This window comes from Sturnira hondurensis, unplaced genomic scaffold (assembly GCF_014824575.4).
Source record: "Sturnira hondurensis isolate 20B ecotype Veracruz unplaced genomic scaffold, ASM1482457v3 Scaffold0003874, whole genome shotgun sequence".
In the NCBI taxonomy this organism is placed as follows: Eukaryota; Metazoa; Chordata; class Mammalia; order Chiroptera; family Phyllostomidae; genus Sturnira; species Sturnira hondurensis.
Window position 1 is genome coordinate 685,720 of NW_028076505.1, and position 13,974 is coordinate 699,693.

A 13,974-nucleotide genomic window follows, 5' to 3' on the forward strand; every position below is an offset into this window, starting at 1 on the left:
TTGTAAGATGTGGAGAAACAATGATCAACAAAACCATTTACATAAAACCGATATTTAGCAATTTTACACATTACTGCAAAGTTTAAGACTGGGCTTAGAAGCAAAATTTGAACCTTTAAGTATAAATATTAAGACCCAAATTGCTATCCTGTAAGAGCTTAGGAAACTTTAGGTACAGTTAGAGAGCTAGAATATACAAGATTACCAACGTGATGTTTTAAAATTGCTCTACGATTCCTGGGTTAATTGGCTTTATGGAATGACCAAATTGCAGAATAAAAACTTTGAGTATCATTTTGTCTTAGTCCTTTTGCTGAATAAAATAATGTCATTTTTTACCATTAAGATCCTCAATTTGATTTCACAATTATGTTATGAAGAAATCATTTCTGGAAAGCTGATTATAATTATAGAATAATATTACATTTGGCCATAATTAAGATTCTGCACACATTTTAGCAAGAGCGTTTTACAAGAATGTTAAGTTTTAAACAAAAGCTTGTTTCATACAGTTACAATAATTTTAGGCCAAGCACTTAAAAAAAGGCAAATATATGTTCAAATTAAATACTTAACCGGAGGAGGAGTTCCCTTATGAAAGAATGCTGATGATATAATCTCAAGTACTGACAGAATTTAACCCCAACAGAGTAACTTATAAATTCTAAAGTGAAATTCTTTCATGACACTGAAATTGTCAAAAACTTCTGCATAAAATATTCTTAACTAAGCCCTGGCTGGTGTGGCTCGGAGGACTGAGTACTGGCCTGTGAACTGAATGGTCGCAGGTAAGACTCCCAGCCAGGGCACATGCCTGGGTTGCAGGCCAGGTCTCCATTTGTGGGCTTGCGAGAGCCAAATGAGCAGTGTTTCCCTCTCTTACACTCTAAGAATACGTAAGATCTTTTAAGAAAAATCTTAACTCAAATATTTCAAATACTTTCATTTTGTGTTATTTGTTGATGCTTTGCCCAATAAATATAAATGTAGGACTGGAAATAGATTTAATTACATTTAAGAGATCAAAAATCAAACCCCATGCACCTAAAAATATCATTTATTAGGAATTCTCCCCTTTCTCAACTGCACTGAAACACTAGTATCAGTGTTTCACATGAAAATAGACTCTGAACAGAGCAAAGGACATGAACTGTAGTGTAGAAGTATTCTGACTTATGCCAAGAAAAAGAAAACAAAAAAGCCTTTTTTTAAGCAGACATGCAACCACAAGTTTCTCAAATAATCTAGACACTTGGCCAATCTGTATAACCAAAAAAAAAATGCATTGTGTTAGTCTTTTAATGAAAAACGAGTAGAAACCCTTAGGTTTCCATGTTTTACTTTTTCAGATTTAAACATGCAAATCATATATTAGTATTCATAGATATGTTTAAATAGGAAAACAATCAACAATTCAGCTTTCCAATATTATGTTCTATTTTAAGATTTGACAGTGCATTCATTTAATCTGGTGACTTTAATTTCAACAACTACCTATTAACAAATTAAACATCATTTCAAATAAATTCTTTATAGTAACAAAACCAGATTTTCTAATCCTAGTGAAGGCCACCATGAAATAGCCCAGCCACACTGCCATTCAAGTTGGTTCTGATGAGATTCTAATAAATTCTGTACGTTTTCATAAAGTTCTAACTTTTAAGCTGCAGAGAAACATAAGAGGACATCACTGAATCATCTAAAAATATGAGTTTTGATCTTAATCTATACTTTATTTTCTGACTGATTAAGACCGGCCTCATCATGAGACACATTTTGGCATCTCTGTAAATGCTTGCTGCCTGAAAGTAAAAATGAAGACACGACGTTGTGATCGTCACATTCATGGCTTTCATAGAAAAATATATATTCCTTGAATAGTCATACCAAGTGATCATCATTCAATATGAATTCCAATATTATGAATAAAATAAGACATTAATGGATTTTCTGTTCCCAACACTACTTCAGAACTCGGTTATTAAGATCCACATCATTGAATCATCCTGTCCTAAAGTTGTTTCGATGTTAGGGCTCTGCATTGTCCAGACTACACCTTGCTAAATTATTTGTTTCACTCAGAAGTCAAATAGGCTCAATGGCACTTCCTGAAATGTGCCTTTTCATTTAATCATGACATCATCCACAGTCGTGGTGGTCTGAGTTTTTATTCTCTAATGCAGAACCTTAAAATTATCAGGTTGAGATTTTGAATTTCTTTCATTCCTTTAAGGTGTTTCCTATAGACCCTCTGTACTAACCATTAGGGTGGGTCCTCCATCTCCAAGGGTTCCACATGCACTGTTGGGGGTGGGGAATCACATTGTTACTGGCATGTACTATGTAGTTAGGCCAACTGTAGTTGCTTTGTAGTGAATATACTTTTTTGTCATTAGTCCTTAAACATACAGTGTGATTGTTATATGCAATGCAACTGTTTATATAGCATTTGCACTGTAAGTAATGTAGAGAGAATTTAAAATACATGGGAGGATGTGCATAGGTTATATGCAAATACTTCCCCATTTTATAGAAGGAACTCGAGCATCTGCAGATTTGGGGGGGTCCTGGAACTAACCCCACCTCTGGGATATATGGATGACTGTATTTTCTTGCTCTAAGGAGTCAAGAAATTTCTCCAAGGTCCTTCCTTTCTGAAGAGGAATAATCTTAGGAGAAGCCATTAGTCTTTTCTTTGTACCTCTGCAACTACCGGCTTCACAAGTGTTTCCCCCTCAGAATTCCTTGTGGTTTGTGTCTGTACAATGGCTGGCTGGGAGGAAGCCTGCCTAGGACCCACCTTGACCCTCTGGATTATGGCTTTCAGAAAATTCCTCCAAGGGGGCCAACAGGGGATTAACTTTAGAGCTAAGAGCAAAATGCAACTGCCAGCTTACTTGGAACCCGGGATGGTTTTCGATTCCATTTCTACATTTTCATAGACACTAACTGTGCTTTTGCTTTCCAGGCTCTGATCTAACACAAAATCATTCTGCTCTTAATATCTTCTAGCTCTTTTTCACTTTCAGAGTTTATACTTGTATCATCCTCTTTATAAACATGCAGTAACTTTCTCTTAGCCACAGCAGAAGCATTTCGATGGGGCAGTTTTCTGCTACTCTTCCTAATCCAGACATTTTCTGGTCCTGAAATCGTTTCCTTTAGATTACTCATTATCTTTATTTTATTTGCAGCAACAGTAGCACATCTGCGGGGAACTCTCTCAGGCACCATTTTTGCTTTCAGAGTGTCACTAGGCATCTGCACTGCATCCTTCTGATTACGCAAACATGTTCTCATTTTTGTACTGGGTTTTCTGTCTCTAGGAACAGATTCTGAAAAATGAGTGAAAGGTCATGTAAATGCAAAAATCTTGTAACACAAGATTTTACTACTTACATTCCACAACAATACATTCCTAAACAAGAAAGTGTAAAATCAGTCACACTGCTAAATAAAATACATAAGTGATCATCAATGTGTTTCTGACGTTGATATAACCTTTCATTATCTACATTATCTAAAAGGAAGTCTATTCAAGAAGCTAAGTTCCCTTCACCTAACATACTTTGTAATCTGTAAGGGTAACAGGCACTAAAAACAGTAGCAGACTTGTAAGAATGGTGTTAAGTATCATAAAGCATCATAAAGCCGTTAACCAGAAATCTGAACTTTAAATACGACCACTTACAGGTTTTATGGTTTTGGTATCATTTCCAGTGCTCTGTGTTCAACTACTTAAACACACTCAATGGTTCTATAATTTTTCTAGAACCTAAACAAGGAGGAAAGGCCATCGTGGCGTAACAGCACAGCAGCAGCTGGACTCCAAGATCCTTGTTAAGGTTTTAACTGGAATGTGGACCAGTACTTCCTTTGGTTGCCCCTCCCCACAAAAAAATCAAATTGGTTAACTAGTAGATAGAAAGGAATTGTATATTGAAATGTAGTTTTAATCCCAGATTCACTTTTTTCCAAGTATTTGCGCATTTTACATAACTGGAACTGTTAACCTCTAGTGTCATTATTCAAATAGTTTCTGAGCTGGGGATGTGCTAGGCACACAGAGGATCCGGATAAAGATTCAAGACACAATAATTCTACACTTGTAAGCATAGCCGTATAAAGAGCTAAGCAGTGCAGAGTGCTGTGAGAACATATTCTAGAAACTGAACCTCCAGTGAGGGGCAAGGAAGGATGCCTTTGAGGAAGTGTCCTTGCAGCCAGGAGCTACAAAAGGAAGAGAACAGCGGGCAGAGTGCAGCTCCTCCAGGCCCACTGAGGCAAGGGCAGCTTGAGAGCTGTCGCCCTGGAGCTGTGCTGAGAGGCCACCGGATGTTTAGCAATTTAGGTGGACCCAAAGCCAGATTTTCAAATTTAAAAACAAGATGAACTAGCACTCTCCTGGGGCAGAAGTATTATCTAAAACCACCTTAAAAGTCAACAAGTCTGGCTGGGGATGAGTTTGTAGGTCCCCACCTGGTTTCCACAGATTCAGCAGTCCATAAAGACAGGCTGTAGGTCAAGAAATAATCATGCTTAACATCTTGGAGAACTGATGCCCACGATAGCCTTTTCACGACAACGGACTAGAAAATAAGGCTTTGGGGTTAGTTAGCTGCCAAGCAGTATTCTGTGTCAGCGCCAGTACCAACTACCAACCCTATTCTCTCTTGTGAGTGGAGAAGTCTGCTCTCCCACCACAGAACAAATGAGTACCTGCCTGTGAAAATGGCTTCTTTGAATCGACATGTTAACAACAGTGAGAACTCTGAGGAAAGTCTTCTGTCCTTAAAAGGAAAGTCCTTCACATTTTACCTTAATTCTATGAACCTCGTTTCAAAGATATGCCTGTGCTTTCCCAAAACCCATCAAGAGTTCTCCCCAAACAGGTTAGGAACTACTTTATTAAAAGAAACCTCCTACACACACTAGTCCCTTTTGCCAATTGTTTCACATGCCTTTCCAATGGAATTCTATTTCTAAAGATGTCACATTTTGTTAAATACCAATCACCAGACATTGCAAAAATGGCATTTTAGCAGAGTAACGTGACCACGGCAGCGCCCCCTGCCCCCGTTATTTGGGTTCTGTGAAGTCGAATATGCCCCTGTGGCTGGGGGAGTGACATGGGAAGTAGCTCAAAATGCATTATTTCTACCACTTAAAAGAGTCTTTTAGGAACTTTTACATTGTGAACATTAGTCTCTGCAAACCAACGTTTGGTCCAAAACCGATCTTGAACCGATCGGTGTCGGGCAAACGCCAGAACATACAAGGGTGGGCAAAATTCGGCTTACAGTTGTGGATCCACAGAAGTTTGTTCCTGTATTGATTATTACACTATTCATTTGTACTACAATTGTAAACCTTTTGGCCCACCTATATATTAGCATGCTACAACAGATAAAATGAAAAAAATATATGGCAAAATTAAGGTGGAATTTGAACTTATAATGAACTTGTAACAGACTTAAGAATATACTAGCATCATTCAACTAAATGTAGCCGTTTGCATGTTGAAATGTCATTAAAAACAGGCAACTGGTTCATTCCCAACAACACACCCCGTTGACAGGCACACAAAGTCCCATTACAACTAAAAAGTGCTGTGGGACAAAATGACTAAAGTTGCAGTGATTAATTCCTTTGTGACAGAGTGATGCAAGTACTCTATACTATCAATTTAGGAACCCAGTTAACTAAGACGTTTTAGTAAATGCTTATTTATAATCCAAAATAAAGTTAAGATTCTACAGAAGATACTACAAGTAGCTTTTAAAAATACTTTAAGGAAATCTGAACTTCAAATAAATAACTGTCCAGAGTGGGGAAGAATATGGGAGTAAGTTATATTGCATATAGCAACTTAAACTTGATAAAACTATCTCTCAAGTCTTAGAACATACAGTGTGAGGAATACATGAGTAACATGTGGAACTGAAAAGTAATGCATCTAAGTCAGTGTTAATTTTATTACTGAGAACTTGGTAAATTATGAAGTACTTTATTTTCCTTGGAAAACTCCAGGTTTTAGAAATATATACAGGATAATTCAGTCTAGTTTATGTTAGTGTACAAGCTTCAGAATTTTGGATGCTGCTGTCACAATTCATCTGTGAGTGTGTCATTCAGTGCTCACAGTACAATTCAAAGCCCCTGTCTCAGATGGTCTTGGGTCAGTCGGGTGTGTTGGAACCGTCACTCAGTGTTTGCGGTGCTGTTGCTCTCCTACAAATAATCCCTCATCTGGGTGTGGCAAAAACCTCATTAGAAGAATAAAAACCAACATCTGCAGTAGGGCTTGATCAGGTTACCTAAATGCCCACTTTAAAGCGTATCTCTTATCACTACGTATTCATTCTAAGAGGATCTGCAGTAGACAGAAATGGGCATAGGACAGTACAGCTTTGACCGAAAGCAATAATCTCCAGGTTCTATATTTTAAGGATTCATATCCCAACTATACTTCATACTAAATTGCCTTCCTAAATCCAAACTACACATCATTGCTGTAGAAGAAATTTTAATCTGATCAGCATTGTAACTGGAATATTAAAAACAAATTTGAGGTGGAAAGAGAATGCCCAAATCGGAACTGAAAACCACACACAGGCCTACCTCACACACTCTCAAGTACTGACATGTGGATGGGTATGGCTGGTGGGTGTGGCTGGTGGGCACATCAGTCCCGTGTGGAGGGAAAACCCTTCAGTGGCGAATTCTAACCTCCCTCAAGCCTTCAGCAGAACTGGGTGGAGATGTCCTTTCTTCCTTGTTTTCCTTCACTGTTAACCAAAGCTCAGGAAGCAAATAGCATGTCACCAATACTCATCCCTGCCCTGAAGTTTCCAAAAGGATCCCACAAACTTAAGTGTCTTTAGAAAATGTAGAATAAAATGTTTTCTGTGACTCTTACGGGTTTAACTCTCTCCTAGGGGAGTTGCTAACGTTGAGAAGTCAACTGCTACTGTATGGCAGTGTCGGGTGAAGAGACTATCAGAAATAATTGCATAATCTAGAGCTGTTCTCCACTAGTTTGGTCACCTTTCTGGTTGAATAGATGAACTTATGAAGTCTTCGATACAGCTACTGACGGCACCACAAGACCTTGTTTTATTTTGTACCTAGAGCTAATCTACAGCTTTCTTCTCTAGAACAGTTAACTGGTAACATTCTGAGTCTCACAAGATTGGTGATGGCTATTCCAACTTTTTCCTAAAAATCTGATGTAAACTCTATTATAAAGTATGAAAGGAATCTGATGCTCATCTGCTTAATGAACTTGTAAGAGGTTATCTCAGAGCATTTTCGACTAGCATAGGCAGGGTAGGTGTAAGAGGAAAATAATGAACTTCCCATCAACTCTCTCACTTCCCTAATGGAAAGCCACAGGCACAGACAGTCCAATGACAAGGGTTCAAGCACACCTCAGACCTCCCTTCAGCACCCCCAGCTCCCCCAACTTGTAGCCCACTGTTCTGCCTGCCCAAGTCACCAATGGGTAGAGGCGAGGGAGCTCCATTAGACAGGAGGTAAAGATGAGTTGTGCAGACCAATGAGCCTATATTGCAGACCTTACTGAATCCCATCAGCCAGGAGCTTGAAGTAGTTTTTTTTTTAAGCCTTATTAAATTTATTATAATAATGGACTAAAAACTGGTTCCTAGATGAAAATGCTATGACTCAGATATGCTAACTTTCCTTAAAGTTAGAGAGAGATCTTGTGTGGGAGAGGAAAATTAAAAGATTTGGCTCTTTCCCAACCAGTAAAATGCTGAGAATTTTCCAGATGAACTGAATGTGTACAATCCAGGGACTAAATATGGATCAACACTTAGAAAAATACCTTCAGTATATTAAAAAATAAGAATCCTTTAGCATTTAACCACTAAAAAGGGTAACAACTTCCGAACGGTTTCCTTGTGGGACCCAGGAAGTGGGGCTGCTGCTGGATGTAGCTGGTCAACTCCTTTCAGAAAGGTCGGCCGGAATGCCCCTTTCTTTTAGCAGTCCAGATCCCTGTTAAAGTCTTTAATAAACAGTAAAACTTACCTTAAAGTTAACTTCACAACTACAGTATGACCAGAAAATATGTTGTAACACTGATACTTATTCTGAGTGAAACTTCTAGACTTGACTCATTAGGGTGTCGAACCCACAGCCCAGGATGGCTATGAATGCAGCCCAACACAAAATTGTAAATTTACTTAGAACTTTTTTTTTGCTCATCAGTTTTTGTGTTTGTGTATTTATTGTGTGGCCCAAGACAACTCTTCTTCTTCCAGTGTGGCCCAGAGATGCCAGAAGGTTGGACACCCCTCTAGGACATGCTGACAAATACAGAAGCCAACCTTCCCCGCCCCTGTCAAATTCGTAAGAGCAATCCTTGAAGAGACAACAAGGAAGAGTCTATATATTTTTCTACCCTGTTAACAATACATCAGGAACAATACAGCAGGTTCAGTTGGTCTTTCTGTTCCCAAATACTAGAGAAGAGACAGTCTTTAAACTGGAAGCTGCAAATTTCTTAGGCTTTCTGCTTAATTACTCCCCAATATCCACAGCAAAGTGTGAGATATACTTAAGTAATTAACAGGCAAAAATTTCTTCTACATTGAAGACACTTTGTTCTACCCCTTCATACTAGAATTGACCTGTAATTTCCATACAATTAAGAAAACTACAGTACTGTATTTGATGACCAGTACAAGATACCTACCAAAGTAGATATGCTGACTTATCAATGAAAAAGTGGGGCTGGTATTTTAGCTATACTAAAGGGCAAGACAAAAAGCCCTTACCCTGGACATTTACATGTCACTCGAAAAAGCAATGCAATTTAGTAGAAAAGAAAACCAAAAATGTATGTTAGGCGCCTTTAACAATGTTCTTACATTCTGATATACAAAACCTTCATTTTGTTCAGGTGGCACAACTGAATCCAATTTGTACTGACAGAAGACGTTAAATCCTTTCAGCTTAGTTTTTAATACTGTACAATGAAGTTAACAAACTTTGTGTTCTAATTATTCCAAAGTAAAAAAAGGCTAGAAGAGGGACAGGAAATGTATGGACCCAATGTTATTCTAAATTTGAATTTTTACTTACAATGTCATCAACCAATGGAGTGGGAAGAACTTGGTGACGTGTGTTACTCCTGTTTTTAGACAGGAGTACCCTCAGACAGTATTTTTATTGGTTTATGTCTCCTTTTCCCATTTGCACTTCTAGGTTTTAAAGTGCATTTTCCTAAAACAGAAGGTCTTTCCTCCCACTTCGTTATTAAAAAACTATTTCCCTTTTCAGGTACAACTCTCTACTATTTAAAGGCAACTCTTGTTTTTAACTTAGAAGCTGTAACTGCCTTATCCTTTTCTGTGGATTACTAAATTGAGAAAGGGTTTAATCAGAGATTTCACCCTAAAATAAAAAAAGGGAGAATGACCATCCTAGGAATCTAGGGATAAACTTTACTTTTATTCAGAAATCACTATACATTGTCAGTATACCCTTTTTAAATAAGTAGGATATGGAAAAATGCTTTTAAAACCTCACCTCCTTTCTGAATGAAAACTTTTTTCTTAATATGCTTGGTAAAATTAGTCTTTCAAAGAAATCAAAAATCACATCTAAGTAGCTCAAACCTTTCTGTTCAAACCATAACTGAATACAATTGTAGGACCCTGGACATAGACAACCACAGAATTTTTTATCGTGCCCCTCTAAGTTATGGAAGGGCCGTGGGAAGGGCTGTGGGAAGTGCAGCACTTCTGGATCAGTTCCCCTTCAGTTTGTAACCTTGTATCTTTTTGGTAAGAAAAATACAAACTGATCCCAAACACGGTGAAGTACATCTGTGCATTATATCCTTGTGCATTTTTGCATAAAGACAAGTAGAAAAAAGCCAAGCCTTCTAGTGGTCAATGTAAACATTTTGAACCATTATTTATTAATTTTCCTTAAAGGTATTTAGGAGTGTGTGTCACATACTCAAAGTTAAACTTAGGAATAGCACCATGACCAAAAAACACCATAAAAATTATTCTCTCTATAATCCCTTAGTTTTACTTCAGAACTTGAGAAGCTACCATTGTCAATCATGCCTTCCAAGTCACCAGGTCAATTCTTGTTTTTTTTTGTTTTTCTTTCAGATGAAACCAGAATACTTCTGTAAACAAGGGTCTAACCATTTTGGACAAAATGAAAAATCAGTAATTAGTTGACTAGCCGATCATTGTCTAAATCATTGATTCAGTCTAAGAGATAAGAATAGTTCTGTTGGTGAAAGCTAAATGGTCAAAGTATCATTTTACCAAAAGAATGTGTGTTTATGGATGTGTTCCATATTTATTTTTCAGATTTTTGGTACCTTTTTGCAAATGATGGTAAACATGGAATTAAAACCCTGAGAAGAGATATTAAACTTAAAGAAGAGTTTAAATAAATAAATGGATATGACATCTATCACCACTTCTTATTAATTTTTTCACATCAAAAATCAAGGACAATTACCCTGCATCAAACTATTATAAACTCAATGCAAGCTTTGAGAAGAAGCACATCATACTTCTAAAGTGGTGATAGCTCTCTAAACAACCAAAGGAGAGGCAGGTATGCCACCTATCTCAGCTGGTAATGTCCAAAAATACCCTTCCCCTTACATTAATGCAGGAAGAGAAAATACGTCCCACCGTGTCAAACAGAATAGGTAACGACAAAGTGCAGCACTTAAAAACATTTTCTAACACTCATACCCGAGTCGGGTGCTTTTCCCTGTCTGCCACGTTAAGGATACACAGGAGAAAAACGGTTAATTTTGTCTGAAACCAAATAGAGCCAATAACAGTAAAGGTGGAAGTACTGTCACATACCCCTTCACTACAAAATATGTAAACCATTTGAATCAAGTCCATTTTCAGGCACAAACAAGCTAGGAATGGCTACCTGCACTATGGAGTAGCACAACCTATCAAGAAATTATTTGGCTCGAAAAAAGGTGTACTATGGTATTTGATGATGTGATAAAAGTTTCACTTTAAATGGATTCCAAGATTATTTTCCCACAAAACATGACTTTCTTAGATTGTAACTAGAGGTCACTAATAAAGATACACTTAGTTGCCCAGTGAAGAATGAATGCTTGAGATTGCACAAGGCAGCAAAGCCAAAACAAAGAGATGGAGAGTAACAGTGAACTGGTTTCCTATATAGATGAGATCTGTAATTGCACACTTCACTCAACTCTACGATTTCAATAAAAAATGGGGGAAACTACACATAATTTAAATACTTTTAGTCCTGTACACTCTACTAAAGAACAAACTTTTCCTAAATCTAAGGCACACAAACTCCTCTAATTCACAGAGTAAGACTACGGAAGACCAAGAGTTTGGTTAAATCCCTTACATGGAGACCAGGAGATCTTAAAAAGAAAATTACATGGCGTTTTGTTAGTGCACAATTTAAAAGAAAATGCTAGGACGAAGGTCTGGCCTTAGAGGTTTGAAATATACAATCAAAACATTAAAAATAATTTACCAGCACTTTATAAATTCAAGTTTATAAAATAAAAATGATATTTTCCTTTAAAATAAAGAGACTCAACAGTATTTGGAAAGCAAACTGAAAACCATTTCAATGAAAATGACCAAATCTGGGATAATGCATTCTACTCAAGTGGCCTGGGAAAGAAAAAAAGTGGTAGGTGCTTTCCCTACTACTAATCATGGTCAACACCCCCCATGATTGTAATGTCAGTATGCATGTAATATTCATGAAAAATCCGTAAATGTAGGTCACGTGAAATTGTTCTAGTACAATGGGACACGGGTTAGAAACTACCACCTCTTGACGAATTCAGAAAACATCTGCATGGCACTTGTTACCACGGAAGTAATGCTCATTGGTTACGATAACCAGGGTGTCTAGTGTTTAACGTATCTCCAACTCCTGCCGTACGTACGTAGTTCCATACTGTTTAAGTAGATCTGCCCCCAAAATGAAACACATTTTGGCACCTGTGCTGAATGCTGCTACAAAGGCAAGTGCAAATAAAAATAACAGTCATGATTTAGTCACATTCATCACTTTTCATAGAAAAATATAAATATATTCCCTGAATTTTAGGACAAAAAAATAATTTCAATAGCCAGGTTTCACCATAAACTCCAGTCCATTTTCTCTTTAAATGAACTGGTCTTCCCTCAAGGTCATAAGGTGCAATCACCAAAATCTAACACATTTTCTAGGTTTCTGTCATCATCGGCATCATGGTACCTCACGGTCCTTCTACCCTGATTTCTCGTTTTTATTTTTGAACGTCGAAGAACTCTCCTAGATTTTGCATAGTCCAAATCCTCCCAGTCATTATCATCCCCACTTAACCTAGGGCGCTTGCTCTGTCGTTGTCGCCTCACGGTTTTAGATATGTTAGCTGTAAAAGTTTTACCTTTTCTAACTACTTTTGCTTTTCCTTTCATTTTCCTCTTTTTGGTTTTTGTCTCATCGGCACAGTCACCATCCGATTCAGTTACAGACCCCAACTCTGAATCAGATCTGGGACTAGTGTCAGGCCCACACTCTGAATTCCCTGTCGTTTCTGAAGTTTTCACGTCCCCCAGTTCAGGATGTAGTCTCTTTCTTCTGATTTCCGTCTTAGCTGCTTCCCGTGAGTCCTGGATCACTTCTGTGGCACTGAAAGGGGCCTTCCCATAGGTCCTGAGTCTTCTGCCATTCCACCTGCGCAGCCCATAGTTCAGTTCCTCTTCAAAGTTAGTCTCTGCAGCATCTTTCTGCTCCAAAGCTGACTCAGAAGAAAATTTTCTACCTATCTCACCCCCTGGAATATGGCTTTTTGAATCTTCCTCTGAAGACCCAATCAATGAATTCTTTGTTCTAGAAGGTGCAGCTTTTGTTTTGTGATTACTGGTATGCCTCATAGGCCTGTTCCTATGTTCCGAACTTGACACACCTTCAGAACCCGAGTCTCCGTGTGAAGACTGATGAGTGCTCTTTGCACTACCTTCCGAGTCGGCTTCGGGCGACTCCCCTTCCCAGGCATCCTGGTTGTTTGGCACTTCACCGTTTGCATCTGCCTCGGAATCGCTCACGTCCTTCTTAGCCGCGGCGCATGCAGAACGGAGGGGCTTCTTCCTTCCACTGTTGCTTCTAGTACACATCCTTTCTAAACTGACACCTTCCACATCACTCATAAGTTTAATCTTACTGGCAGCGGTGGCTGCGCATCTTCGAGGAATCCTGAGGAGACCTGTTTTGGCTTTAGAGGATTTCTTAACCACCTTTGAATTGCTCTCTGAGTCACTGGAACAGACCCTTTTCCTGGAAACTTTTCTTCTTTGTCCATGGTCTTGTGATGTCGAATCTAAAAATTAAGAGTATTCCTTTAATCTTTAACAGAACATTTAAACAACTTCAGTCCAGAATTCTTCATTCTTACTAACTTGGAAGGGGGGTGACAGTGAGCATGGTGGGAAGAAGTAACTTGTCAGCCTCGGCACCATTCACAAATACGTATTCTCATCAGTAAAACCCCATGCCTTCCAGCTACTTCAACAAAACACCCGACACTGAAACATTTTACATGAATACAGACTAAACTCTACACTAACATACGCACATAAACCACTGACTCTCAGCCTTCCTGAAACTCTTCTTAACTTCGCAAGTCCCCATCACACCAGCAACCTTCTACCCCAGCTTTAGCTGCCCCTGCTCTTTAATATTTTCCATCAGTTCCCATTTACCAAGAGTGCAATCTCAATTCAGCAACTTAGATCACCTCTCCACGCTCCAGAGTTATCAGTAAAAGTGACAATAATAATAGTTCCTACCTCATAAAAGATATGAATGCTAAACTGATTAATAAACAAAGCATTTAGAAAAACATCATGACACACAGAACATCTCAGTAACTGTTCTGGTAGCTGCTGCTATTACCACATTCAACCAGTC

At 38.3% G+C, this 13,974-nt stretch overlaps 1 protein-coding gene across 2 annotated transcripts in view; it reads right to left on the reverse strand.

Annotated features, from left to right (window-relative positions):
* Positions 1-3: 3 nt before the first annotated feature.
* BRWD1 (bromodomain and WD repeat domain containing 1) overlaps positions 4-13,974 on the reverse strand; it is a 118,278-nt gene continuing 104,307 nt past the window's right edge. The window contains exons 41-42 of one of the 2 annotated variants that reach the window (XM_037042969.1): positions 12,452-13,384; positions 4-3,335 (exon numbers count right to left, since the gene is read on the reverse strand). In XM_037042969.1, coding sequence (XP_036898864.1) covers positions 2,977-3,335; positions 12,452-13,384 — 1,292 coding nt within the window. In that variant the 3' untranslated portion in view covers positions 4-2,976. Of the gene's footprint in view, positions 3,336-8,796; positions 13,385-13,974 lie in introns of those variants that run through there. The other variant, XM_037042968.1, reaches the window with a different exon arrangement.